Genomic DNA, 25,685 nt, shown 5'->3' with positions numbered 1-25,685 from the left:
ATTTAAGTGGCAATGTTTCTTCAAGCTGAGAGGCTCTAGGGATAAATGGTTTAGTGGAATTGGAAAAAAAAATGGCATGTGAGATTCAGCAGGATGTTTAAGAATAAACATCAAGTTAAATACGAGTATACATAAACATGAGAAATATATCTTTAGTAAGACCAGTTTGTGTTTTTTCTCATGCAATTTAAATACGGACGGCCCTCTCTAATGAAGCATTAGGAAGACAAACCATTCAAGGTGCAAGATTATTATCAAGCCACCAGTCACCTACATTGGCTCTTACACCCATAAAAATGGGATCCAGTGAAAAGAATCAGCATGTGAGGGTGTATGATGTCCTTGGGACTTTCACAAGCAGCAGGCATTAAAGAAGATATTCTGAGTTGGTGCTATGGTGTTATCTGTTTCTGAAGTGGCTACAACTAGCTTTCTTCTTATGGGCTGTAGAAAATGATAACGGTTTTTCTTCGGGGAAAAGTTAAACAGATAGAAACATTTCTATCAAAGATTCACAGCATTTGTCTTTCTCTGTGAGTAGCTAGAAGAAGATCCAAGTTTCCAAGCAAGTACCCACATTGGGGGAGATGCTTTCTCATTCTGTTCACGGGACTCATCAATGACACAACAGCCAGACTGAAGTAAGAAGCTCAGGGTCATAAGAACTGGGCAAAAATCCCCATCCTGGTATGAGTATCAAGACTCTTTCCACATTTATTTAGTTTCTTTTTTATCTGGTAAGCGGGCCTCTCACTGTCGCGGCCTCTCCCGCTGCGGAGCACAGGCTCCGGACGCGCAGGCTCAGCGGCCATGGCTCACGGGCCCAGCCGCTCCGCGGCACGTGGGATCTTCCCGGACCGGGGCACGAACCCGTGTCCCCTGCATCGGCAGGCGGACTCGCAACCACTGCGCCACCAGGGAAGCCCTCACATTTATTTTTGACAAACTAAGTAGTCCCCTGTGACCTTCCAAAAAATAAACAAAACAAAAACCCCAGAATCAGAGCTATTCTATCTTCAGCATTAAAGATCTCAGTGGGAAGAAAGGTTAACCATAACATTTCCTTGTTTCATTGAATGATACATACATAAAAATACCAGAACAGGAGGTTAGTACAAATATGTATCTACATGCAGACAACTTAAAATAACCTCCCTTTCTAAAATCAGAGTTCATCCTGGAGACCTTATAAATATCTTTAATGATTATGGTTCAAATAAAAAACTTTTGAATTATCTTGCGGGTAATACAAGCTCAGAACTTGTATACTTCTATACTAAAAGAATCTTGTTAATAAGAAAAGTTAATCTTTTTGATTAAAACCACTCAGCAAACATTTTTATGCGTTTGGGGTAGAATTCATAGATTGAGAAAACAACCTTTTGCTATAAGGGTGATTGAAAATAATTTTGTTACAATTACAGATTTAAAAAAAATTATCAAGTCCTGAAATCTCCTGGATGTTTATTTAAGCAACACATCTTTCCCCTTAGTAATTTGGTATATTAAATTTGTTAATTTATAAAGGACACCCCCTTCATTACTGCAAATTAATAGGGATTTAGAATCATCAAGAATTGAATACAGCTGAGCAATTTATGCTGAGTAGGCAAGGAAACATGGAACATCAGTATATTTGTAATGTTCGAGTGTTTTAATAAACTGGATCTGTTCTCAAGAAAAAGTGGCAGTGTCTGAAAAATAACACCTTCTGGAAAGGAATGTTTCTCATTATTATGTATGCATGGCTTGTTTGAAATTTCATCATGAGCACAATATACTAAACATAACTATTTAGCAAAATACACATAAACAAATACAAGCATACATATATCTGTGTGAATTTAAATATCCAATTGTGTGACTCTTTCTTATTCTAAAATCACAGGTCATTACTGTGCCTTCAAAAATTGTGATCAAGTCATTTTTTTAAAGATTTAAGACGGGCATACTTATTAGCACTGGTAAAAATGATTTTGAGCATCTGCATCCTTGCTCATAATCAGAGCTTAGTCTTAAGCAACTGAGAAATTATGAAATTAACAAATGGTGTAGAGGCAGGATGGATACCATGCATTGAAAAGACAGCTCTTTCCCACTCATATTACTCTTCCTTATTACACTTCACGAGAATCCTACATAATGCAACATACATGGAGACTACTATACAAACTATAAAACACATTTTATGTGCTTCTTAGTATAACTATAGGTTGTTCACCAATATCATGGCATTTCTAACAACACTGTCAATGTGGGTTACCCACATGAGCTAATTTTTTAAAGGGCCAATTGATATATTAATCAAATTTTGTGGAAATATTTTTTTCTGCTCATCTAAAATGAAACAGCTCTTTTATTGCTAGGAGCCCAATTGCTCCTATGGGATCTTGGATCTCACTCAAATGAGTTTTCTCCTGATTAAAACAAGAAAACCTAGTAGAAGATATGATTGATTAGTTGTATATTCTCCTGTATTAATCTTTTAAAAGACAGCAGTACTTAATTAATTTGAAAACCAGTTACGTCTATTATTCTCTTCCCTAATCTGCTGCCCAGGAGTTTTTATAGAGCTTCTTAGCTAAGAATTAATGACTAAATTAAGGTTTCCTCTATAAAGACCAAGCCAAATAAGATACAAATTAAAATCAACATACAGTGTATGATCTGTGTGAACATGGTGTATGTGGCCTTTTAAACTACTATATTTGAATTCATGAAAGGAATCCACTGCAATCCATCACGTAATGATGATTGCCTACGAGATCCTGTTTTGTACGAAAACTCAATTGGACTTTGATAGACTGACATAATCCCAGAAGGCATCAGCAGACTGCATAGGTTTATATCTGTCTACTGTATGACAAGTTCTTTTTTCTAAATAAGGTAGGGATTAAAAGGCATTGGAAATGACCAAAAACATATAAATTTCTAAAATGCTTAACAATTAACCTATATGTACATTCTTTTCTAAATGCTTGAAGATATTGGAGATCTGGTCATTGCTTCACTCAAGCATATAATGAGTCGAGGGGAAATTCACATTTTTTTCGTATTATTTCATTTCTATCTGGCTGTTAATCTCAGCAGATCTAAACAATGGATTTCATTGCAGGACGTTTATAAGATTAGATGGAAGATATTCATGATCTGTGCTAATTTTATTCTAATAGTTCTCCGGCTGTCATAATGGGATTAAAGATAGTGTCAAACAGCAAGCTCATCTCGCTAAATTTTTCTTTTCTTCCTAAGGAGAAAAGAAAACACAGTCTTCCATGCATGTTTCCTTCTAACTCCTGCCATCCCTCCTAGAATCTTGTCCTAAAGTATGAACATCTAAGTGCCAGGAAGGCACCTGTGTGAGAATTTAAGTAAATCACAAGAAATCCTTTGCATAGAATGAAATTAGGATAATTAGCTCACAGCCACATACCAGGGTCTTTCATCAAGGCAACCTATATAGAAATTATCAAACTGTAGTTACGTACTTATCGGAGAAATGAGTTAGACCACACAAGATAAACAAAATGACTAATATTTCATAGATAATACAATTAAAATCTCAAGGGGAGTTCTACATAATATAATATTTTGGCAACATGTTCTTATTTTTAAGTCTTTTTTTTTCTAGGACATCCCTCCCCCATACTGGGGGTGGGGGGATTCTTGAGAATTCTACTCTCTCAGCCCAAGTCAATGGTAAATACACATTTAAGAAGAGATGGTTTATCACCCTGATACCAAAACCAGACAAAGATGTCACAAAAAAAGAAAACTATAGGCCAATATCATTAATGAACATAGATGCAAAAATCGTCAACAAAATACTAGCAAACAGAATCCAACAGCACATTACAAGGATCATACAGCATGATCAAGTGGGGTTTATCCCAGGAATGCAAGGATTCTTCAATATACGTAAATCAATCAATGTGATACACCATATTAACAAACTGAAGGAGAAAAACCATATGATCATCTCAACAGAGGCAGAAAAAGCTTTTGACAAAATTCAACACCAATTTATGATAAAAACCCTCCAGAGGGAACTTACCTCAACATAATAAAAGCCATATATGACAAACCGACAGCCAACATCATTCTCAATGGTGAAAAACTGAAACCATTTCCGCTAAGATCAGGAACAAGACAAGGTTGCCCACTCTCACCACTCTTATTCAACATAGTTTTGGAAGTTTTAACCACAGCAGTCAGAGAAGAAAAAGAAATAAAAGGAATGCATATTGGAAAAGAAGTAAAACTGTCACTGTTTGCAGATGACATGATAATATACATAGAGAATCCTAAAGATGCTACCAGAAAACTGCTAGAGCTAATCAATGAATTTGGTAAAGTAGCAGGATACTAAACTAATGCACAGAAATCTCTAGCATTCCTATACACTAATAATGAAATATCTGAAAGAGAAATTAAGGAAACACTCCCATTCACCATTGCAACAAAAAGAATAAAATACCTAGGGATAAACCTACCTAAGGAGACAAAAAACCTGTATGCAGAAAACTAAAAGATACTGATGAAAAAAATTAAAGATGATACAAACAGATGGAGAGATATATCATGTTCCTGGACTGGAAGAATTGATACTGTGAAAATGACTATACTACCCAAAGCAAGCTACAGATTCAGTGCAATCCCTATCAAACTACCAATGGCATTTTTCGCAGAACTAGAACAAAAAATTTCACAATTTGTCTGGAAACACAAAAGACCCTGAATAGCCAAAGCAATCTTGAGAAAGAAAAACAGAGAGCTGGAGGAATCAGGATCCCTGACTTCAAACTATAATACAAAGCTACAGTAATCAAGACAGTCAGCTATATACATATAGCTGACTCACTTTGTTATATAGCAGAAATATAGATCAATGGAACAGGATAGAAAGCCCAGAGATAAACCCATGCACATATGGTCACCTTATCTTTGATAAAGGAGGCAAGAATATACAATGGAGAAAAGACAGCCTCTTCAATAAGGGGTGCTGGGAAAACTGGACAGCTACATGTAAAAGAATGAAATTAGAATACTCCCTAACACCATACACAAAAATAAACTCAAAATGGATTAAAGACCTAAATTTAAGGCCAGACACTATAAAAATCTTAGAGGAAAATATAGGGAGAACACTCTATGACATAAATCACAGCAAGATCCTTTTTGACCCACCTCCTAGAGGAATGGAAATAAAAACAAAAATAACCAAATGGGACCTAATGAAACTTCAAAGCTTTTGCACCGCAAAGGAAACCATAAACAAGACAAAAAGACAACCCTCAGAATGGGAGAAAGTATTTGCAAACGAAGCAACTGACAAAGGATTAATCTCCAAAATATACAAGCAGCTCATGCAGCTCAATATCACAAAAACAAACAACCCAACCCAAAAATGGGCAGAAGACCTTAACAGACATCTCTCCAAAGAAGATATACAGATTGCCAACAAACACATGAAAGGATGCTCAACATCACTAATCATTAGAGAAATTCAAATCAAAACAACAATGAGGTTATCACCTCACACTGGTCAGAATGGCCATCATCAGAAAATCTACAAACAATAAATGCTGGAGAGGGTGTGGAGAAAAGGGAACACTCTTGCACTGTTGGTGGGAATGTAAATTGATACAGCCACTGTGGAGAACAGTATGGAGGTTCCTTAAAAAACTAAAAATACAACTACCATAGGACCAGCAATCCCACTACTGGGCATATACCCTGAGAAAACCATAATTCAAAAAGAGTCATGCACTACAATGTTTATTGCAGCTCTATTTACAATAGCCAGGATATGGAGGCAACCTAAGTGTCCATCAACAGATGAATGGATCAAGAAGATGTGGCACATATATACAAGGGAATATTACTCAGCCATAAAAAGAAATGAAATTGAGTTATTTGTAGTGAGGTGGATGGACCCAGATTCTGTCATACAGAGTGAAGTGAGAAAGAGAAAAACAAACACCGTATACTAACACATATATATGGAATCTAAAAAAAGAAAAAAAAAGTGGTTCTGAAGAACCTAGGGGCAGGACAGGAATAAAGACACAGAAGTAGAGAATGGATCTGAGGACACAGGGAGGGGGAAGGGTAAGCTGGGATGAAGTGAGAGAGTGGCATGGACATATATACACTACCAAATGTAAAACAGATAGCTAGTGGGAAGCAGCCGCATGGCACAGGGAGACCAGCTCGGTGCTTTGTGACCACCTAGAGGGGTGGGATAGGGAGGGTGGGAGGGAGACGCAAGAGGGAGGGGATATGGGATATATGTATATGTATAGCTTACTCACTTTGTTATATAGCAGAAACTAACACAACATTGTAAAGCAATTATACCCCAATAAAGATGTTTGGAAAAAAAAGAAAAGAAGAGATCGTTTGGCCGTGTGGCAGTTTATAACCAGAGTACCTCTTCCCAGAATCTTGAGGAACAGGGATGTGACAACATGAAGGTAGTGAATTTGAGTCCCCAAGAGCTCAGGACCTGAGCTGAGACTTCTTGGATAACCAGTCTTGATCTGAATATAGCAAATTCATAGATGACAGTAGGAGGTGAACATCAGAATGGTTCCACATTTTCCTCTGGTGGCACCAGAACTAAGCCCTTGAGGTGTGGGAAGAAAAGAGAGTCTCCCAATGTACAGAATGCACTGGCCTTGTCTATCCTGGTGCCTGATGAGTACAGGCTCTGCTGAGCTTCACATCTGACCCACTTCCTCTGAAAAGAGAGGGCGTTTCTAGGCAGCCACGTTTCCGGCTTCACTATCCTGGGTGAGCCCACGGTGGGGACCTGAGTAGAATACATTGATGGTTTGTAAGCTCTCTGGATCTTTTGATGTGGTCTGGCATAGTCAGCTCTGCCAGTCAGATTCTTGCTATGGGGAATTTGATTTAGGAACTGAGGAAACAATCACACAGTAGGAGTCAAAACTGGAAGGATGCCTTCAAAGGAGGCATGAAGAAGAATATGGCCAATTGGAATCATAAGCAGGTCAAAGTTTGGAATTATAAAGAAGCATATTTGACGGGCTTCCCTGGTGGCGCAGTGGTTGAGAGTCCACCTGCTGATGCAGGGGATGCGGGTTCGTGCCCCAGTCCGGGAGGATCCCACATGCCGCGGAGCGGCTGGGCCCGTGAGCTGAGCCTGCGCGTCCGGAGCCTGTGCTCCGCAACCGGAGAGGCCACAACGGTGAGAGGCCCACATACCACAAAAAAAAAAAAAAAAAAAAAAAAAAAGAAGCAGCATATTTGAAAGCAGGAGAGGTTAGAAAATCTAAGAAACAGAAGATTCAAGAACATATCTGAGGCACATGAAGGAGAGACTTGAGAGAAAAGCCATAAATTCCTGGTGTTTAAACTCATAGATAGCCCCTGGGTACCATTTTCTCCTCGAGGCCCAGTTATAATGGAGTTCTAGTTCTTCCCAATGGAATCCCCCTCTCTTGATGACTCACACCAGTTTTTCAGTTTTCGTTCTTCACAAACCAAGGAATCTACCTTAAACGTTCACAAACAGAGTCTGGTATAGAGTAAACTATACTGGACCGGGAATTAAATAATTTAAGACACATCCTAAGTCTCCATTTCTTTTTAAATACAATGAGAGGGGTGGATAAGGATGAACTAGTCCTAACATTCTAAGTAGAAAATAAAAACCACCACCTTATAGGGTAATTGACATTCTTTGTTCTCCTCCTTCAGATGCTTTCAATAAGCCAATAGGAACCCAGTCCTTAAAGGATTTTAGTTGGTTGTTTAAGAATGACTTCCTTACATGAACTTCTTTTTATTCTTGTCAGGTAGAAAAGAACACCCCTACCTTCATTTCTCTACACTTTATAATTGGTCAATACTACATTCAAATTCAAGACCAATTCTTGAATGAATTAATATGGAACAGTAAGTTGGATGTCGCTCCTATGAAAGAAATGTGAAAAGCCATATTATCAAAACTTCTGAACCCCGAAATTAATTTTAAAATTCTATTAATTCTATTAATTAATTATTTAATTCTATTTTCCTGGGACTTTACAGCATGCATAACTACACAAATCTAATCGTGTCCAAATCATAATTCAATAGCCTTTACCACGAGGACACAGATTGAACCAAACAAGCAACTGACAAACTGAGAACAAGCTATTAAACACGGTATAATAGAAAGAAAAGAATAAGCCACTGAAATTTTAAATTTGTGTTTCAAGTTGCATCCCATAAAATTCCACGTGGGGAAAAATAACGCGAGCCAAACTCTATTGCTTAACCTGTGCTGATTAAAAAATAAAGCGATGTTATGTTTACTCTTATAAATTTTAAATGGTAAATGATAAACACGACCCCTAACAATAGTAAGGGAATCCACTTTTCACTGTTGTCCTTTATTCTCTGTGGAGGCAGGTATTTAAAGCGAAAGTAATGAAGTTTGATTACACTGCAATAGAGCAGTTCATTGGGAAGTCCACAGAGGACTTAGGAATTAACCTGGATTTTCCCAACCCTGTTCCATATTTGTATCTCACTCCATCCTCCTTATCCTGTTAAGTCAACTGATATAAACAACATCAATCTCCTAAGGAGTTAACCCCTGAAGTGACTTTTACTCTTCCCTTGCTGGCTTCGCAATTTTATCTTATCACTTTAAGAGATCGGGCCTTTGCAGTGGACATTCTTTCTCAGCACCTGCCTAGAAGCGGTGCAGTTACGCTTTGTTTTATAACAGATGACAGGGCTTGTGAAGGCAGCTGTTCAGTGCCATAACTCAAAACAGCACCAAAGGTTTTGAAGCAGCGTTTTATCGTTTCAAGCGATTTAGCTGCTCACTGCTAGCTCATCATCAGCTTCTAGAGATGACTCCATCAAGTTGTGCAGTGTTAGGGGATCGGGAACAGAGAGCCACCAGCTGTGGAGCTTTGCCCTTCCTCAGATAACTCAGAGAGGTGGTCGGAAGACAGGGGCACCTTCTGCCTCCAAGTCATTCATTTGTTTAACAAACATCCCCTGACACTGCCCTCAGAGAAACAGAAGCTGAAGCCTATACATAGTAAAAAAGGCTTTGCCTCTGACTCTCTTAATTTCCGAATTAACAGGCCCAAAACAACCTGATAGGCCTAACTTTCTACTACCTAGAGCCAGATGTATATAAGAACATAAAAACTGCCAGGACTACGCCAAGATTGTATTCTGTTTACACACGCGCGCGCGCACACACACACACACACACACACACAGAACATCTATTCATACATAATACACATATGTATGTAAATATATACAATATACATATATTCTGTATATACATATGTATTCTGTACATAAGTTATATGTATACACATATTCTGGTTTGATAGAGCAAAAAACTTACCTGCTCTCCTGGACTAACTTAAAGTGGAGGTATAATCTCTTTCTTTTAGCAAACCATCCTGTCTCTGCTATTCATGATGTTATTCAAATCCCTTTTAAAAAATTATGTATATTTCAGGTCTATTTCAGTCATGAGTAAAGAGCCCTATGGGGGACCCATAAGATAGTTGAAATGCATGGTTTTTCCTCCACGATTTTTGTTTGTTCACAATGAGATTTAACACACCGATGAATTACAAGTCTTACCACATACCTTGATGACTCTCCTCTCAGAGACTGAGAAATAGGACATAGTAGGTGTCTCTTACCGTTTGCATCCACAATGGTGATATTGGCAGAAGCACTGTCGTTTCCTAATTTGCTGATCACTTTGCACATATATTCTCCAGAATCAGCCAGTGATGCTTTGTTAATGCGAAGTTCTGACTTCCTGTGAGACCAGGACCAAAGCGGTTGTAAGTATATTTCACAGAAATACAATGACCATCAAAATAAAGCCCCTGTAGTTTCAGAGTTCTCATACTCCCCCTTCCCACTCTACACACACCATGTTAAAACACAACTGACTAGTACACAGATGTGTGATTTCACCAAAAGTGAGATACATCTCATTTAAATCATACCCTGGACATAGTCTTAATTTTATCACCCAGCTCAGCAATTTAAATAAATTCTTTTCTCATTTTTCTTACTATTCCTTTAGCACCACCACTAACCACATTATGCCTCAGAATTTTTTTCACCCAAACGATAAATTTCCTTTCCTCTCTGTATCTCAATGTCACCAGCCACTAGGGTTAAGGAAGATAAAAAAGTGTAAAGCCGTTTCTTATAAATCCGGTAAGCACAGATACTTAATGAAGGCTAGACTAGATTAAAATGCTCTGCACTCCTTTTCCCAGCAGAGTGACATCAGGAATTATGTTAATTTTGAATGCAGAGGATTTATCACTTCCAAAAGAAAGGGAATTTGTCATTCTTTAAGAAGATTCTCATTGCTGGGAGCACAGTACCACACAAATGGTTCTTAATATTGAAATAAATATTCAACAATAGCACACACTTTTATAAAACTACATATTAAACCAATATTTGGCGCTCCTTCTAAGCATGGGCAGCACTGTGATTTGCATCTGTCTCTATGCTTTACTACTGCACATAGCCTATAATTTAAGCAGTCTCTATGATTTAAAAACTCAGGCCTATTGGGATTGGCACAGCATTCATTAAAGCCTTTTGATAGCTAGTGGGAACCTGCTGTATAGCACAGGGAGCTCAGCTCTGTGCTCTGTGATGACCTAGATGTGTGGGATGAGGGAGGAGGGACGTCCAACAGGGAAGGGATATACGTACACATACAGGTGATTCACCTCGTTGTACAGCAGAAACTAACACGACATTGTAAAGCAATTGTACTCCAGTAAAACATTTAAAAAAAAAAAATACAGTGTCCTTGTATACAGGAGCCTGGTACTGACTGCCTGGGTTCTTGAGACATCAGGGAGAAAAGGCAGGAAGCAAAGACAGCAACTCAGAATTATACGCAAACCTCCCGTAAACTACACCTTCCTCATTTTAAAGTGAATTTTCTGGTCTTCTTGTCAGATAATATTATTAATCAAATTGGATCAATTGTTCAAAATTTAATTTCTACTCTTCTCCAGTCTACTGAATTGAACCACCCCTACCTGCCTTCCATGTTGGTCCTTTTGCTTATTACTTCTTTCTCCTAGAATGGGGGCCCCATATTTCTACCCATCAAGATATGAGCTGATCTTTAAGGACCACCTCTGAGCCAGTTCCTTCGTCAAGCCTTTCATGATCATGTACCTGGAGCTGCTCTCTTTTTTTTTTTTCTAAATTCTGCCAGCCTTGAGTACCTCTCTCATGAGAATCTTCTTAAAGAAACATGGTAATCAGACTTACAGTTAACATTAATTTACAGTTAATCTTAGAGGGATAGTTCTTAAAATCAAAAGTCTCCTAAAAGACCTGGGCAGCGTTTACTGGAATACTATTCCAAGGAATGTAAATAAATGTTATGCTTAAAAGAGAAAGAGAACAAGGGAAAAAAATGTAATTTTCTATGCTGAAGTAAGTGTTGCATTAAACAAACAGAGTTCTTTACAACCTACCTCTTAGTCATTTTATGCAAATAGTTAGTGAATTTCTAAGGCATGACAAGTGACTAAGGAATCCTTTCTGTAGAGACACCCTTGGGAATTCTATGACTGAGCATCAATGGGCCAAGACCAAGAATCAATTTAATCAAGCTAAGCATAACAGATATATTCAGGTTCAAAAATCAGTAGCAGAAATACAGGCTGGGAGGGATAAGCCTTGACAACAATATATACAGAAAAAAGGGATTTCAATTAGCTACACGTTTAACATTACTCCATTTTAAACAACTATTTAAAAAAGAAGAAGAAAGAAATGTATGCACTGTTTGGCCAAATTAATATTAAAAGAGCACAAGTCAAATTTTATAAAAGTCTCAATACACCGCTCACAGGCTGAATCACACCTAGAGTATCGCATTATGTTTCAAAGGGGCATTTGATAAAAAAATTATCAATAGCTAGAGGAGTTTAGAAGAGGGTGATCAGAATTGAATAGGGCCTAGAAATCTTATCACTAGAGAAGATGCTATTAAAGAACCAGAGGTTCCACTGGCAGGTAGCTATGAACAAGATATATTTAAATACATTTCATCGTTGTTATCTGAAAAAGGAAATTATTTGGTGAAGCTCTTAAAGGTAGAATTGTGTCTTGCAGGAAAAAGAAGGTACATTTTGGATGATATATAAGGAAGAACCTTTTGAGCGCCCAAAATTGGACAGGGTGTCATGTGAAAGAGTTAGGTTTTCTCTTTGGAACGATTCAAGTCTGGAGGGCCACCTGTCAAGCAATTCCTAACAAGAATATCTCTAGGCAGAGAAAGATTAAATTAGATCAGTGGTTTCAATCAGCTTTGAAAAAACAAACCCTGTTTTAAAATGAAAGCTTAAATGAGACATGCATATTTAAAAATATTATGAAGGGAGAAAGTGTTTATGTCAAAAAGGTTGGCAACCCTTTTTGCACTTCAATGGAAACTCAAAATTCTCCAGGGACATGAAGGGCCCCTTTGAACTCTAATGACACGTTTAACTATGAGATTCTTCAATCCTTGGGTCTTAGAGCAGGAATGGGAAATAGTGAGAGAGTAGAAATAGACAAACCTTCTTAAAAATTATACACTGCAACAATTTGGGGCTTTCATAAGTATGGTTATAATAGTCTTACTTTACTGTCTTCAGTAGGCTACCATATCTTGCCTAAAAGAAGAAAGTTAACTTGGAAGAATTAATGAACTCCCTTCCAATCACAAAATTAACTTTTTGCTCTTTAATTGATGAGTTACCTGGGGATCTGGGAGGGGTGAATATTTTGGCGGATCTTCATTTCTAAAAGTTTTAAAACAGTTAATTCATGTAACATGTTTAAAAAGATGCTTGAAATAGAGTAAGCTCCAAATAAGTGTTGGCTATTATTATAATTACATTCTACATGCCTGCAAGTTTTAGATTTTTATAATAGGCATGCATTGGTTTGGAATAAGAAAAAATAAAACAATGTAACAATAAATTAATACAAACAGTTATAAATATTAATTTCCTTTTCTTTTTTTATATCAAAATGCAAACTGTGTTCTTCTAATGAGTGCTCACTGACAAGACAGATTCAAGGCTCCCATAGCTACTATCTCGTTTTTCTTACTTGATTCTTCCACCATGTTTTACAGGCTAAGGCAACTTAAATGCATATAGAACTGATCACCTCAGTTTATAAAATTCCGTTCCTCTGATCTCTAAGGAATCATATGAACTTGCGTGTGTGTGTGCTCAACACAGCTTTCAGATACTGTTGAATTGCCTATGATGAGAAGGGTAAAGAAGAGAGAGAGGGATTTCACAGTGCAAACTAGAGAATGTCACTTGCCATCTGGTTCTACCAGAATGAAGTCACTTGCCACTGCAGCAACTGTGAAACTCTACAGAACCAGGCACTGCGTAAAATGCCTCACATAAACGCTATGAAACAGGCACTGCGTATTCCCGTTTTATACCCAAAGAATTTGAGATTTTCCTACATATAAAGTTCAAATGACCTGTCAGAGCGGCTCAACTCATAAAAGAAGGGGATGTGTAGAAACCTTTTCTATTATAGAGTCAAAAAAACCTGAAACAATTGATAACAGGAGAAATAATTCCTTAAAAAATGTTGTTAACTTGACCAAATCAATTAGAATCGATTTTAAACAAAATTAAGATGTGTAAGAACAGGGAATTCTCTGGTGGTCCAGTGGTTAGGACTTCGTGCTTTCACTGCCGAGGGCCTGGGTTCGACCCCTGGTCAGGGAACTAAGATCCCACAAGATGTGTGGCGCAGCCAAAAAAAAAAAAAATGTGAGAACAGAAACGAAGAGAAAGAGAAGAAACGAAGAGCTGGTACAAAATTAAGGGCATCCAAAAGTGTGCGCCAGACGCAAACAACAGGAAGTGAGACTTTAATGAGGCTGATGTAGGACAGGTATGCAAATGAGGCCAACTGGACGACCCCCAAATACCATCTGTCACACACCAAGCTCTTTAACCAGTTTTCTTGATCAAAATGGTCCACCAGGCAAAGGAAAGGAGAACAAGGGGACGCTTAAGACCAGGGCAGTTTCCATTTCTTTTCATTGGTCCCACATATCGCTTAGCCAAATAAAATAAAATAAACAAAGGCTCGCAAGTGAATGCAAAATCATAGGAAGAACATGTAGGAATGTCCTTTATTAGTAGGAGCAGGGGCCGAAGGTGGATAAGACTTTACAAAATAATAGCAATTCCCTATCGGTATAAAATCTTTTCATAACACTAAGGGATTAAAAGGAAATTCTGGCTGCTACGAAAAATCTAGATTGTAAAATGTGAAAAAGAAACGGAGGCGAAGGACTGGAAGAGGGTCAATGTTTTACTTTAAACAAAGAGAATGCCAGGGAAATCCTAAACCTCACACTAAAATTCACCTCTGCTTGTGATCACAGTCTAAGATAAAGTTTATCCCTTCTTGGCCTGCTGGCTAAGGGCAAATGTAGTAAGATAAAGTTAAGTAAGCAAGAAACCACTGCAAACCACTGACATTTTGAACATCTTCGTAATGAAGAATTATGAGTAATGTAGATGAAGCTGACAAACAAGAATGTCTTTTATTGAAGACTTTACCCTAAGCCTGAACATGCCCCTTGCCTGAAGTCGTGATTTCACTGGATACTACAGCAAAATCACAAGTAGTTGTGAAAAGACAAAAGACATAGATTCAGATCAATTTCAAGTCCAAGTGTTACCATTCATTAACATTATATCTACAGGAAGAAACTTAATGGCCTTCATTCTTGGGATATTAACTTTTTAATGGGTATACTAACAACAGTATTCATTCTCTTATATTTCTAAGTTGAAATAATTGAGGATCTTGCAAATGTTAATTAAATTTAGATTCAGTTTGGTCCTTTAAAAAAAGGTGACAGCACTAATTTTTTGTTTTAAGATACAACTTCAGAAATGACCGAATACCCAATTCTGAAACCCAATAAGCTGGTCCCTTATCAGTAGCTGCCCACTTTACACAAAGTATCTTATTTTTCAGAGGATCAAATATGCTCAATGCTTTGCCAAGAGTAATTTACAGTCACATTACTTGAATAAAAGTCTTTCTTGTTCCCACTTAATTCTTCCCAGCAAGGCTATTGTTTAAAAGAAGTGATTTCTGAGTATCGGCCTTTCCGGGATAATGGGATTTTACTAATATGTAGACAGTGCTCTTAGCTGTCTGGGCCTATGAAGCCAATATGAAAATGCTTTTCTGAATAGCGATGACACTTTTATATGTCATGCAAGCCATGCAACCAATTAGCTCTTTACCTATACATGTTCTCTTTCAAAACCGTATTCATTCCAGGCAACTCACTTGTTCCCTTTTGTCCTTTTACCCAACCTCATTAGCTTCTCTCCAGGCATCCTCACCTAGAATACCTGCAGCCTGCAGCTGCTTTGTTCTGTTCCTTCAGTCTAGATAATCCTCTCCTCCCTCTCTTCTTCCTCCCCTCTTTCTAGGAAGCCTCCACAGTCCTGGACTGGGGCCTCTCCCCGGCCTGTGTGAGCTTCTTTCTACAGCATTCCGTGATCATCACTATCGTTGAATTTACAACTGAGTATCACAACTGCTTACATTTCCCTCCCCTCTTGAGACCAAGCCTCTGAGAGCAGAGAGACCTTCTTCTTCATCTCTGTGGACCCAGCTAGTCTAGCCCGGGGCCGACACGCAGCATCTGTCCAATAAAGGGCAAAATTCCCCATCCACTCCCCCACTGGCCCAACCCAACTGGCCTCTTTATTGCCCTATGAACAGAACCTGCTACTGACTGTGGTTTCTGCTCTTCTCTATAACCACCCCACCCTACCGCACCACCCACCTAGAGGGATTCTCTGTCTTCAGCAGAGTCAAATCTACCATCTCACAGTGACTCCTGAATCTCTTCGGGGCTCCCGCACTTCCCAACTCCCATGGTACTTAGCACCAGTAACCTACAATTCAGTGTTTAGTTTTACTGTCTGATATGAAGTGCTAGACAGTTCATCTCCCTAATTCAATCTGGACTTACCATAAAGCAGGATTTACCTCAATATAACTAATCCATTTTTTAGATCACTATTTGTAAACAGATGGGCTGCTTGAAAATCTTGACGCTCCCCAGTCCTAGCAGGCTTTCAGCACTTGATCACTGGAACTCCTATGTTTTATATAAGGCTGAACTGGATAATCTCTCTACAATCTGACGACCCCCTGAGTGTAAAGATAACACCTAGGATTCTTCCGTTTCTCCACCTTCCTAGCATTTGTGGGCACTTACTTATTTTTGCTATTATATGACAGCCACATAGAAATGAATGAGACATGACCCTGCGTGTGCAGATAACTGAGTTTCTTACTAACTGGGCTATTTGATGAAAAACAAAACAGACACTGAAAGCTATCTAAAAGTATTTTTTGCTGCTGTGAAACTTCTCTAGAAGAATCATGCTTATGTTTTCAATTCGTTCACTCTATCTCCTCCCCTCCCCACATGGACACGTTATTAAATGTGTCTGCTTTCCATTTTTAAAGAAGGAACTAGGCATTAAGGAATCCAAGAAATAGATTTGTATTCCAGCTTAGTCACAGCTAGTTGGGTGACTCAAGGCAAGACAACACTTTTTTGACCCTTGACTGCTTAATCTGCAAAATTAGAGAGTCACATGTGCAGTAAACTGTCCTTACTACCTAGGGGAATGTTGTAAAAAACAAACAAATAAGAGTATGTATAAAAATACCCTGTCACTCTACAGCATTACTTTTTGCATCTTTGAAGTGTCACCTGCTACAGAAAGTGATATTGCCTTCACACCGTATTCTTCTTCCAAATCGAGAGATGGTACTGACACAATCAATAACAAGAATAAGCAGTGGGTCTTCCCTGGTGGCGCAGTGGTTGAGAGTCCGCCTGCCAATGCAGGGGACGCGGGTTCGTGCCCCGGTCCGGGAAGATCCCACATGCCACGGAGCGGCTGGGCCCGTGAGCCATGGCCGCTGAGCCTGCGCGTCCGGAGCCTGTGCTCCGCAACGGGAGGGGCCACAACAGTGAGAGGCCCGTGTATCACCAAAAAAAAAAAGAAGAAGCAGTGTAGTTACTAAAACCATGGAAACTAGAACAACATCCCTAATTATGGTTATTACAGTCATTAAACACTGTACGATTAAATTAAATTTCCATTATAATCACTTCATTTACTCTTGCACTTGCAAGAGTGTGTGGCTTTTTGGTAGATGTCCTATAAAATCAAAGCCCAGGCAGAGATTCTTTCATTGCTGCTTCTGTTATCATAGCTGGGATTTCACTGGAATCCTCTGAAGTAGAGAAAATGTAATCTTGGAGCTTGGAGCCACTATGATACATGTCACATTGATTAAAGGACTGTTCACAAGCAAAAATCCAAGATTTTTAGCTCTTCCATCATTTCAAAATGTAGTTTGATATTAGAAGAAAAATTTCTTAAATAAGGAGAAAGATAAAAATGAAGAGTGTAGGAATAATAAAAAAGCATCATTTTAGAGTAGGTATAGAACATACCTACCAAGATGCTATAGGGAATCACATGAAGCGTTTCCAAATATGGATCTCCTCAAGGAGGGCAGGAAAATTTAAGATTCTTGCTACCCAGGATTACTGGATGTTTTAATCTGCTCTGATGGTGATATAGTTGAATAGAATTGTCAGTCAAACATTCTTATTAGGTATTTTATGTACTAAACTTTTACCTGAAAATAGTTCAAAAGCGACTGATTACATTCTAAGTCTTTCCATAAATCTCGGTATTTATTGATCTTTATAACAAAGTCAGGATTTTGATTGTGCAAGGCACTGGTGCTCTAGATGGGATTTTAGGATCCCACCTATTACTTAGTGTTACAACAGCTGCTATTAATACTACTTTCGCTCATCCCTTCTATTTCCACCCACACCCTACAGTTCTTTCCACATCTATCCTTTCCTTTCTTCGTCCAGAAGTTGTAAGAATCAGAAACTTTAAATTCTTTCCTATATAATGACACAATTTCTGGCCACCATATAATGAAAAATCTTTTCACTTATTATATATCGTGTTTTTTGATGGCGTACTTATTTGCTAGGCTGTTTGTAATTTTTATATTTTATATCATTGTATTGCTAGGCATGGCCCCTGCTGTGATATGCATGATACTTACCCTGGCCTTTTTTGTATCTTGATGTTTTGTGGTTTGTTCTTTCGGTTTAATTCATTCCCATTCTTGAACCATCTGAATTTGAGAGAGGAGTATTCAGAACTGGTCTCGCACCGAAGCACGAGTTTTGAACCTGCTGCAGACTCCTGACTTTTCATCTCTTTCAATCGGGGAGGCAAGGCTAAAAAAGAAAAGAGAAGGAAAAAAAGTTCCGATCACCTGGTAATCTTTCCAAGAGAAACATACTAATTTTGGTAAGCTTGATCAAGAAACCATTCCCAAAGCCTTTACTAATTGAGAGAGAAAAGAAAAAGGGGCGGGGGGGTGTCAACCAAAATGGATCTCAACTTAGAGGAGAATAAAATGCTCACATGAAATATATTCAGGGGGAAAAAGAAAAGAGAACTTAGGTAATGAAATTACTCTTTAAAACACACTCACAGATATAGAGAACAAACTAGTGGTTACCAGTGGGGAGAGGGAAGCAGAGACGGGCAATATACGCATGGGGGATTAAAAGGTACAAACTACTATGTAGAAGATAAGCTACAAGAATATATTGTACAACACAGGGAATATAGCCAATATTTTATATTAACTATAAATGGAGTATAACCTTCAAAACTGAATCACTATATTGTACACCTGTAACATATAATATTGTACATCAACTCTACTCCAATAAAAAATCATTCTTTAAAAAATTCCTCAAATTTATACATACATATATTTTATATATATATATATTTTTTCAAGATAGTAATTTCCTCAATCTTTACATTCTCTGATACCATTAAAAATCCTGAACACTGGTCATTTCAAAGAATCAAAATCCTATGCTAAAAAAGAATATGTGACTGGGCCATTATTTCTAAAGCACATTCATATCCCAGATGACAATTTATCTTCATCACAGTTCTGTGAATAGGTACAGCAGGTGCCATACCCATTTTTTAAATGGAAAGTTTATTTTCAAAGACAGGTAAGTATCTCTTGTCCATGGTTATAACATTCTGGAGAGTCAGACTATCCTATCACCAGCCCAAAGAACAAAGAGGACTCATAAATCTTAACAACGCTCATTTCTTCAAGACAGAAATTCTTTGGTGACATCACTCTTTTACTGCACCTACAGTTACTGTTCCACAAACGAAGAATGACCATTCAAGAAGGCCACCACACTCCCGTCAAATTATCAGTTTGATTGGATTTCACCCTTCTAAACCTTCTCAACAGAGCCTGGGAGCACTTCAATTGTATATTAATTTGTAGGACACTTTACATTAAACACATATACCACTCCTACTTTAAGCAAGACTGCTTCAAAGAATATCTATTCTCTACTGAAATATTTATGGATAAAATGTTATAATATCTGAGATTTACTTCAACATGAAATGGTAGCGGGGAATGGGTAGGCATAAAAAGGAAAAAACTTTCCCAAGAAGCTGATCATTGTAGAAGTTAGGCAATAGGTAGAAACAGGGATTTGTTGTACATTTCTATACAGTATGTCTGATTATTTTTGTAATAAAACAGTTTAAAAAATAAAAGCATAACAAATGGATTCTCCTCTGCACACCAAATTTCACGTACTAATCAACACAGCAGAACCTGAGATCTCAACATCTCTGTTTCCACTGAGTCTTAGAAAAGCCAACTACAAAGTCTACTTCTGCCCCAGTTCAAGCCTTAATGGGAAGTTAATTCCTCAAACCCACCAAAGGAGACTGCACCTCCTGGATCCAGTGAGCAAATTCACTGCGTATAGCCTCAAGACTCCAAGGACAGCAGTCAGAGCCACGTTAGACACCAACAGGAGATGGAGTACCTTTCCTACCCCGGGTAGTTTTGTTTTTCTACAAGTCTGCCCTTACCAGGAAAATCCTCCCCAAATGTCAGGAATGAGCATATAAATTTCCCAGTAAAGTACAGCAAAAACTATTTGAACGTGTGGCTTCTCTGCAGTATTCCTACAATTATGTGTCCCTCTTTTTACTTATTTGGAGAGGCGGCGGAGAAGCAGGCACCAAACATGGAGACACAGCAGCGAGTTAGGAAACGTATTTCAGCTGTTCTTAGCCTTTGATACCTGATGATTTTCCCTTTTTTTTTTTTCTGACAGCTTGAAGATAAGATTTACTTCCTGAAGAGCTTTTCTAGGAGTCTTCCTTTTAAGATACGGTCTGTGAATCTCTGTTTCGGAGGTTTTAAAAAACACTAAATTCTCATGTATCTGGAATAGTATTTGTATATTCCTATTAACGCCTTAAGATCAGTTTCAATTTTGTAAACCTGGTGAAGGGTTTTAAAGAAACAAATCTTCTGGCGTTAAATGGCACCAAAAACTGGTTTACGTATATATTTACGTATATTAAGAAAAATAAAACACCTCATTTTTTCAAGGTACAGATTAAAAGAACTAGTTTGAATTTTTTTGTTGTTTTCACTTCATTTTGTGTTTAACTTGGCACACAACCCGAACTCTCAAGGTTTCTTCCCTTGTCTCTATGCAAAATGTTCTAAACACAGTATTTCAGATATCCTTACCTCTCAATAAGTACCATGTTCCCTCACTCACCACTCCATTCATTTGCTTATCAATACAGCCTGAATACAAATCTACTGGATATGGTTTTCTGGTTTGAAATCTTCACGCAATTTGTTTGCATCTCTTTTTACTTTCTTTTCTCTTATTCTGTTCCCCCCTCCCTTTCTCTCACCTCTCCTTCCCTTTACCCTCCTGTCTTCATTTATTTATTTATTAAGAGTCTTGATTTCAAATGTGAGGAAACAATCGGACAAATTCAACTTGAGGGATATTCTACAAAACAACTGGTCTAGGCTTCAGGAATGCCAATGTCATGAATGATAAAAGACTGTGAAACTGATCTAGATTAAAGGAAACTTTGGCAAATAAATGCAATGTGTAGCGATTGATTGGACCTTGGTTTAGGGGAAAAATAGTTATAAGGAACATTATTGGGACTATCGGGGAAATCTGAATGAAGGTATTGTAACAAAATTAAATTTCTCAAGTGTGATAATTGCATTGTGGTCATGCAGAAGAAATGTCCTTGTTCTCAGGCAGTATCTGCTGAAGTATTTAGGGGTGAAATGTCATCATGTCTACAACTAAATTTCACATGATTCAGCAAACAAGGAAATGCATGCATAAAGGAAGGAAGGAAGGAAGGAAGGAAGGAAGGAAGGAAGGAAGGAAGGAAGGAAGGAAGGAAGGAAGGAAGGAAGGAAGAAAGGAAAAAAGGAGTCGTGGTGTCTCTTAGTTTTTCTGCCTTTTCCGTGTGGTCTTTCTGCCATTGAAAAAGGCCTCAGGATTTCATTAAGTTCTTTTAAAGTCTTGGCTAAGTTTGCAGTCATGGAGATTCTTGGGAATACTTGTGCTATAATTTACAAATGTAGCTCTTAAGACTATATCCTCCATTTAAATTCTGTGAGCGGTATGGCACTGAAATCCTCATATGTTCAACCTGATAACCATGACTTTGGGGCTCCAACCCCACTAGGTCCTTTGGGGCGAGGAAAATAATCACTCATCTGGCAGATCAACACATCCATCCTTTCCTTTGGGGGTTCATGTGCAAAGACCAGTAGATTTTTTGGGGCCTTAAGAGATGATCTATGACGTAACGAGGCACAGACCTTCAGATACAAGGTCTTTCTTAACTAAAATATCCACTCCTTAAGCTGACCCTACTGTATAAACATTTCTTGATGTTTGGGATTCGGATATACCTCTGTTGACTAGCCTGAGTTTCTCTCATGCATGCAGTCTCAAGGCTGTCACAAGCGCAGAAGCTCCCGGCTACTCTGACTTTGCCTCCTTAGAAGTCCACTCGTCATAATGTCCCTGCATGTCTTCAGGGGAAATCACCTATGACACGAGGATACCCAGCTTTTCAGAGAACAGCTGTTTTAAGGTGTTAACTCAAAATTCTCCGTAAATGGAGAAACAAATCTGTGACCCACCAACCCAGCTACGCGACTCACTGTTGGCTCATGGGTGTTCTGAGGTCAGTGGTACCTTCTAGAAAAGTACCATAAAAATTCCTCACTCACTCCAGGTGAAGCCCAAATGCAAGCATCCTATAGACTGGGCAACAACATAAATTCTTCTTTGTCCTCTCATATAGCCATCCTAACAGAATAGCCCTGGATATTTCACAGACTTGATAAAAATACAAACTAATATTGGGCACATATGGTCTGTGTGTTTTTTCTCCTCTATTCATAGTGAGACAATTTTCAATAGAGTAAATTTTCTTCAATTATATTACAGAATAATAACTGTATGTTACTAGAATACATTTTAGAAGTATGTATGTTTCTCACATATACGGTTTACTCGCATGAAATAATCTCATTTATTTCACTGAAAAAGTACGCCACAGGGCTTCCCTGGTGGCGCAGTGGTTGGGAGTCCGCCTGCTGATGCAGGGGACGCGGGTTCGTGCCCCGGTCTGGGAAGATCCCACATGCTGCGGAGCGGCTGGGCCCGTGAGCCGTGGCCGCTGAGCCTGCGCGTCCGGAGCCTGTGCTCCGCAACGGGAGAGGCCACAACAATGAGAGGCCCGCGTACCGCAAAAAAAAAAAAAAAAAAAAAATTACGCCACCAAGTACTTTCTAACACTCAGGTATAACTTTATAAGACCAGGGGTAGTTTCTAAACCTTGGGGCAATTTTTTAAAGTGAGTACTTGGAGTTTAAAACTGCCAAAATTTTTCACTTGGATTTTAAAACTGCAAAAAAAATGTACGTGCCTTTCAATTCTTGTTTAAGAGTAAATAGTCTGTTAATTAAAAATTGGTTGAAGGCAAACACAATGCTAAGTTAATGCTTCCAGTGCAGTAAGTGGTCTGAGCATCTTTGGAATGATTTAATTGTATTTGGTCTACCACAGTTCATAATTCTGCTTTCATTGTGATTCTGCAGAAGCAGCATTTCCACATCCTGAAACAATTTAATGATAGAGCAAGTTTTAAGCAGTCTTTGCCTAAATCTATTTCAAACCTGCCTGACAATAATATGAATATATCCACACCCTTAGAAATGTATCAACAAAGACAGACAGTAAAGTGCAAAAAGGAGCAGCCTATAAAAATAGAAACTCAAAAACGCTCAGAGCAATGCCACGTGTGTTACCGGCACTCCTTTTCACAGGTTTTAAGTGTTTCAAAGGGCTTTAAAAAAAATTGTGGCAGTAATCCAAAAAAATTATTTTACATGCTCAGCACACAAAAATCGAAGGCACTAGGCTCATTTATTCCAATACTTTCATGTGTGAATAAATATTTGTAATAAAGGTGAAATAAATATGTAAGAAGAACCATTCACCTAAGCAGTCCTCTTGTTTTACTTGTCTCCTGGGCACTTATTCTTTTTTTAATAGGTTCAGCACTGCCATATCAAATATTGTACCGTATTGTTAAGAACAGGAAACAAATTTTAGCATGTGTATGCTGCTGAGACATGCCGATAGCATGGGACACTAGATAAATTATTTCTGTTCTTTGAAGGTGCTGACACTGCAAAGCTAGCTCACGTTATAACTCTCCGTGTCTGTGCAGTTAATCTGAAGAGCCTCAACACCCTGAACAAACTAAACAGGAAACCTGCAAAATATTATCAAATAACCGCGAGCTTTCAGCTACGACCCCAGTGAAGTCTTCCCTGCATAAAGCCATTTAAAAGCCTGATACCGCACACGTGCAGATCTCACGGTGAAAACTGGTGACCGGCAACTGCGTTAGTTGATAAAAGTCCCACAAAGATCATGAATCGGTCCTCAACGCAGAAGGATGTCCTTTCTTTTTTATAGTCATGTTAAAGGTAAATTAGGGACGGAAGTCTCTAAAACTCCTTTCTCGAGAGGATTTTGGTCACAATGAAGAGAGTAGATAAAGTTTAGGCTTTGCCATCTGGTCGTCTCTTCCGGGCTGCACTCACAAATTTGACCATAAAAGGGAAAACTTATCTTATCAGGTTTCAATTGAGTTCTAGTGGCAATGGTATTTCCCAATACACCTAGGATTAAAACTACTGCTACTGGGGCAGTGTGTGCTCTTAAGCTATGTTAAGGACCGTCCCACAGGTCACTGTTTGTGGCCACATGTGGTGACCTGCTGCTCACGCTGGCCTATGTCCAGCCGAATCATCCTTCAGATAGACTGTTCCTAACTCCGGTTAACTAGAGTTCCCCGTAAGCTTAAATGGGAAACTACCACGTGTCCCTGTGTATTCAGCAAGGATATCTGGAGAATGAGATAAAAGCACGTAGGTGCCTCCACTTGTGAGAAAGTCACTATAAAGTTCCGGGATTTATTATAAAGTATTCTCAAGCTGACTCCCTAATATTGGCAGCAAACTAAGCCAGTCAACACATTGAGAATAGGCTTCAAAGTATAGTGAAGATCGTTGGACCTAGAAATACCATTTTAGCAGTTCCATGTCCAACTCCTTATACAAGAATGTGTGAACTACTGAATAACACCTTTACGAGCATTTTGAACAACCCTCTTAACACCTGCATGGAAGGTGTCATTATACAACAGAAAACAATAAAACCAGGGGTGATATTCAGCATTTTACTTCTATTATTCACAACGGTAGTACCTCTACAGCCAAAGTTGGCATCTTACTAGTGTTAACCTCGATTTCCCAAACATTTCAGTCTCCACTGATGGGGATTTTCACACATGGACAAGCTCAAAGTTTCCCTTCCCACAGTTCACTGCTACAAGTTGACTGAACAGTAGGATTCTTTTGAATGCTCATTTCTAGGGGATGAGCCACAACCAGGCTAGTCAAAAACTATGCTTATTCTAAGGTCATAGAAAATGACTTATCACATTCTACAGCTAAACACCATACCCAACGGGCTGCACTGAAGAGGCACATGTACAAAAGAGAACCATTTAAGGAATTTATCCCTACCCAATCAAAGGGGGTCAGGTAAGAGCAGTCATTAGTAGGCGGTCACAGTCCCTATTTGGAAGCTGAGGCTTTTGATGGTGGTGGTAGTGGTGTGTCCATTTTGATTGGCACTATATCCAAACATCCAAATGTCTAAAGGTATCAGGTGGAAGATATATAGGATCTCAGGGACCTAGCGCAAAGTAAGACCTTAAGTGTTTGCTGAAAAAATAAGTAGCAGGAAGGATCTAGAAGATACTGATAAAGAAGAGACCCAGTCCAAACATTATTCCAAAGTCCACACCCACCTTCTCAAAAGACTTTTTAAATTTGAGATCAAAGGGCCCCAGTGATGTTATTTTTTGTTTTTATGCATTCCACTGAATTAGGACTCTTAACAGTCTCTGCCATGTGATGCTAATAGGTAGGAAATGTAAATTTAACTGGAAAATTGCCCGATAAGCAGTACTGCCTTTACTTTGCAATTTTTGTATCCTCCTATCTGGTCATCACTGTTAGAGTGTTCTCTACTCGATTCC

General features: G+C 38.5%; 1 protein-coding gene across 8 annotated transcripts in view; it reads right to left on the bottom strand.

Moving 5' to 3' along the window:
• The window catches only part of NRG1 (neuregulin 1), a gene marked incomplete at both ends in the record, with an annotated part of 1,012,685 nt that overhangs the window by 146,412 nt on the left and 840,588 nt on the right, over window positions 1-25,685 (bottom strand). For all 8 annotated transcript variants that reach the window (XM_082863833.1, XM_082863838.1, XM_082863839.1 and 5 more), the window contains 2 exons: window positions 9,693-9,814; window positions 18,217-18,394. In XM_082863833.1, coding sequence (XP_082719959.1) covers window positions 9,693-9,814; window positions 18,217-18,394 — 300 coding nt within the window. The remainder of the gene's footprint in view (window positions 1-9,692; window positions 9,815-18,216; window positions 18,395-25,685) is intronic.

Source organism: Leucopleurus acutus (assembly GCF_964270905.1).
Source record: "Leucopleurus acutus genome assembly, chromosome: 21".
Taxonomy (NCBI): Eukaryota; Metazoa; Chordata; class Mammalia; order Artiodactyla; family Delphinidae; genus Leucopleurus; species Leucopleurus acutus.
This window is presented reverse-complemented; position numbering and strand designations above follow the sequence as displayed.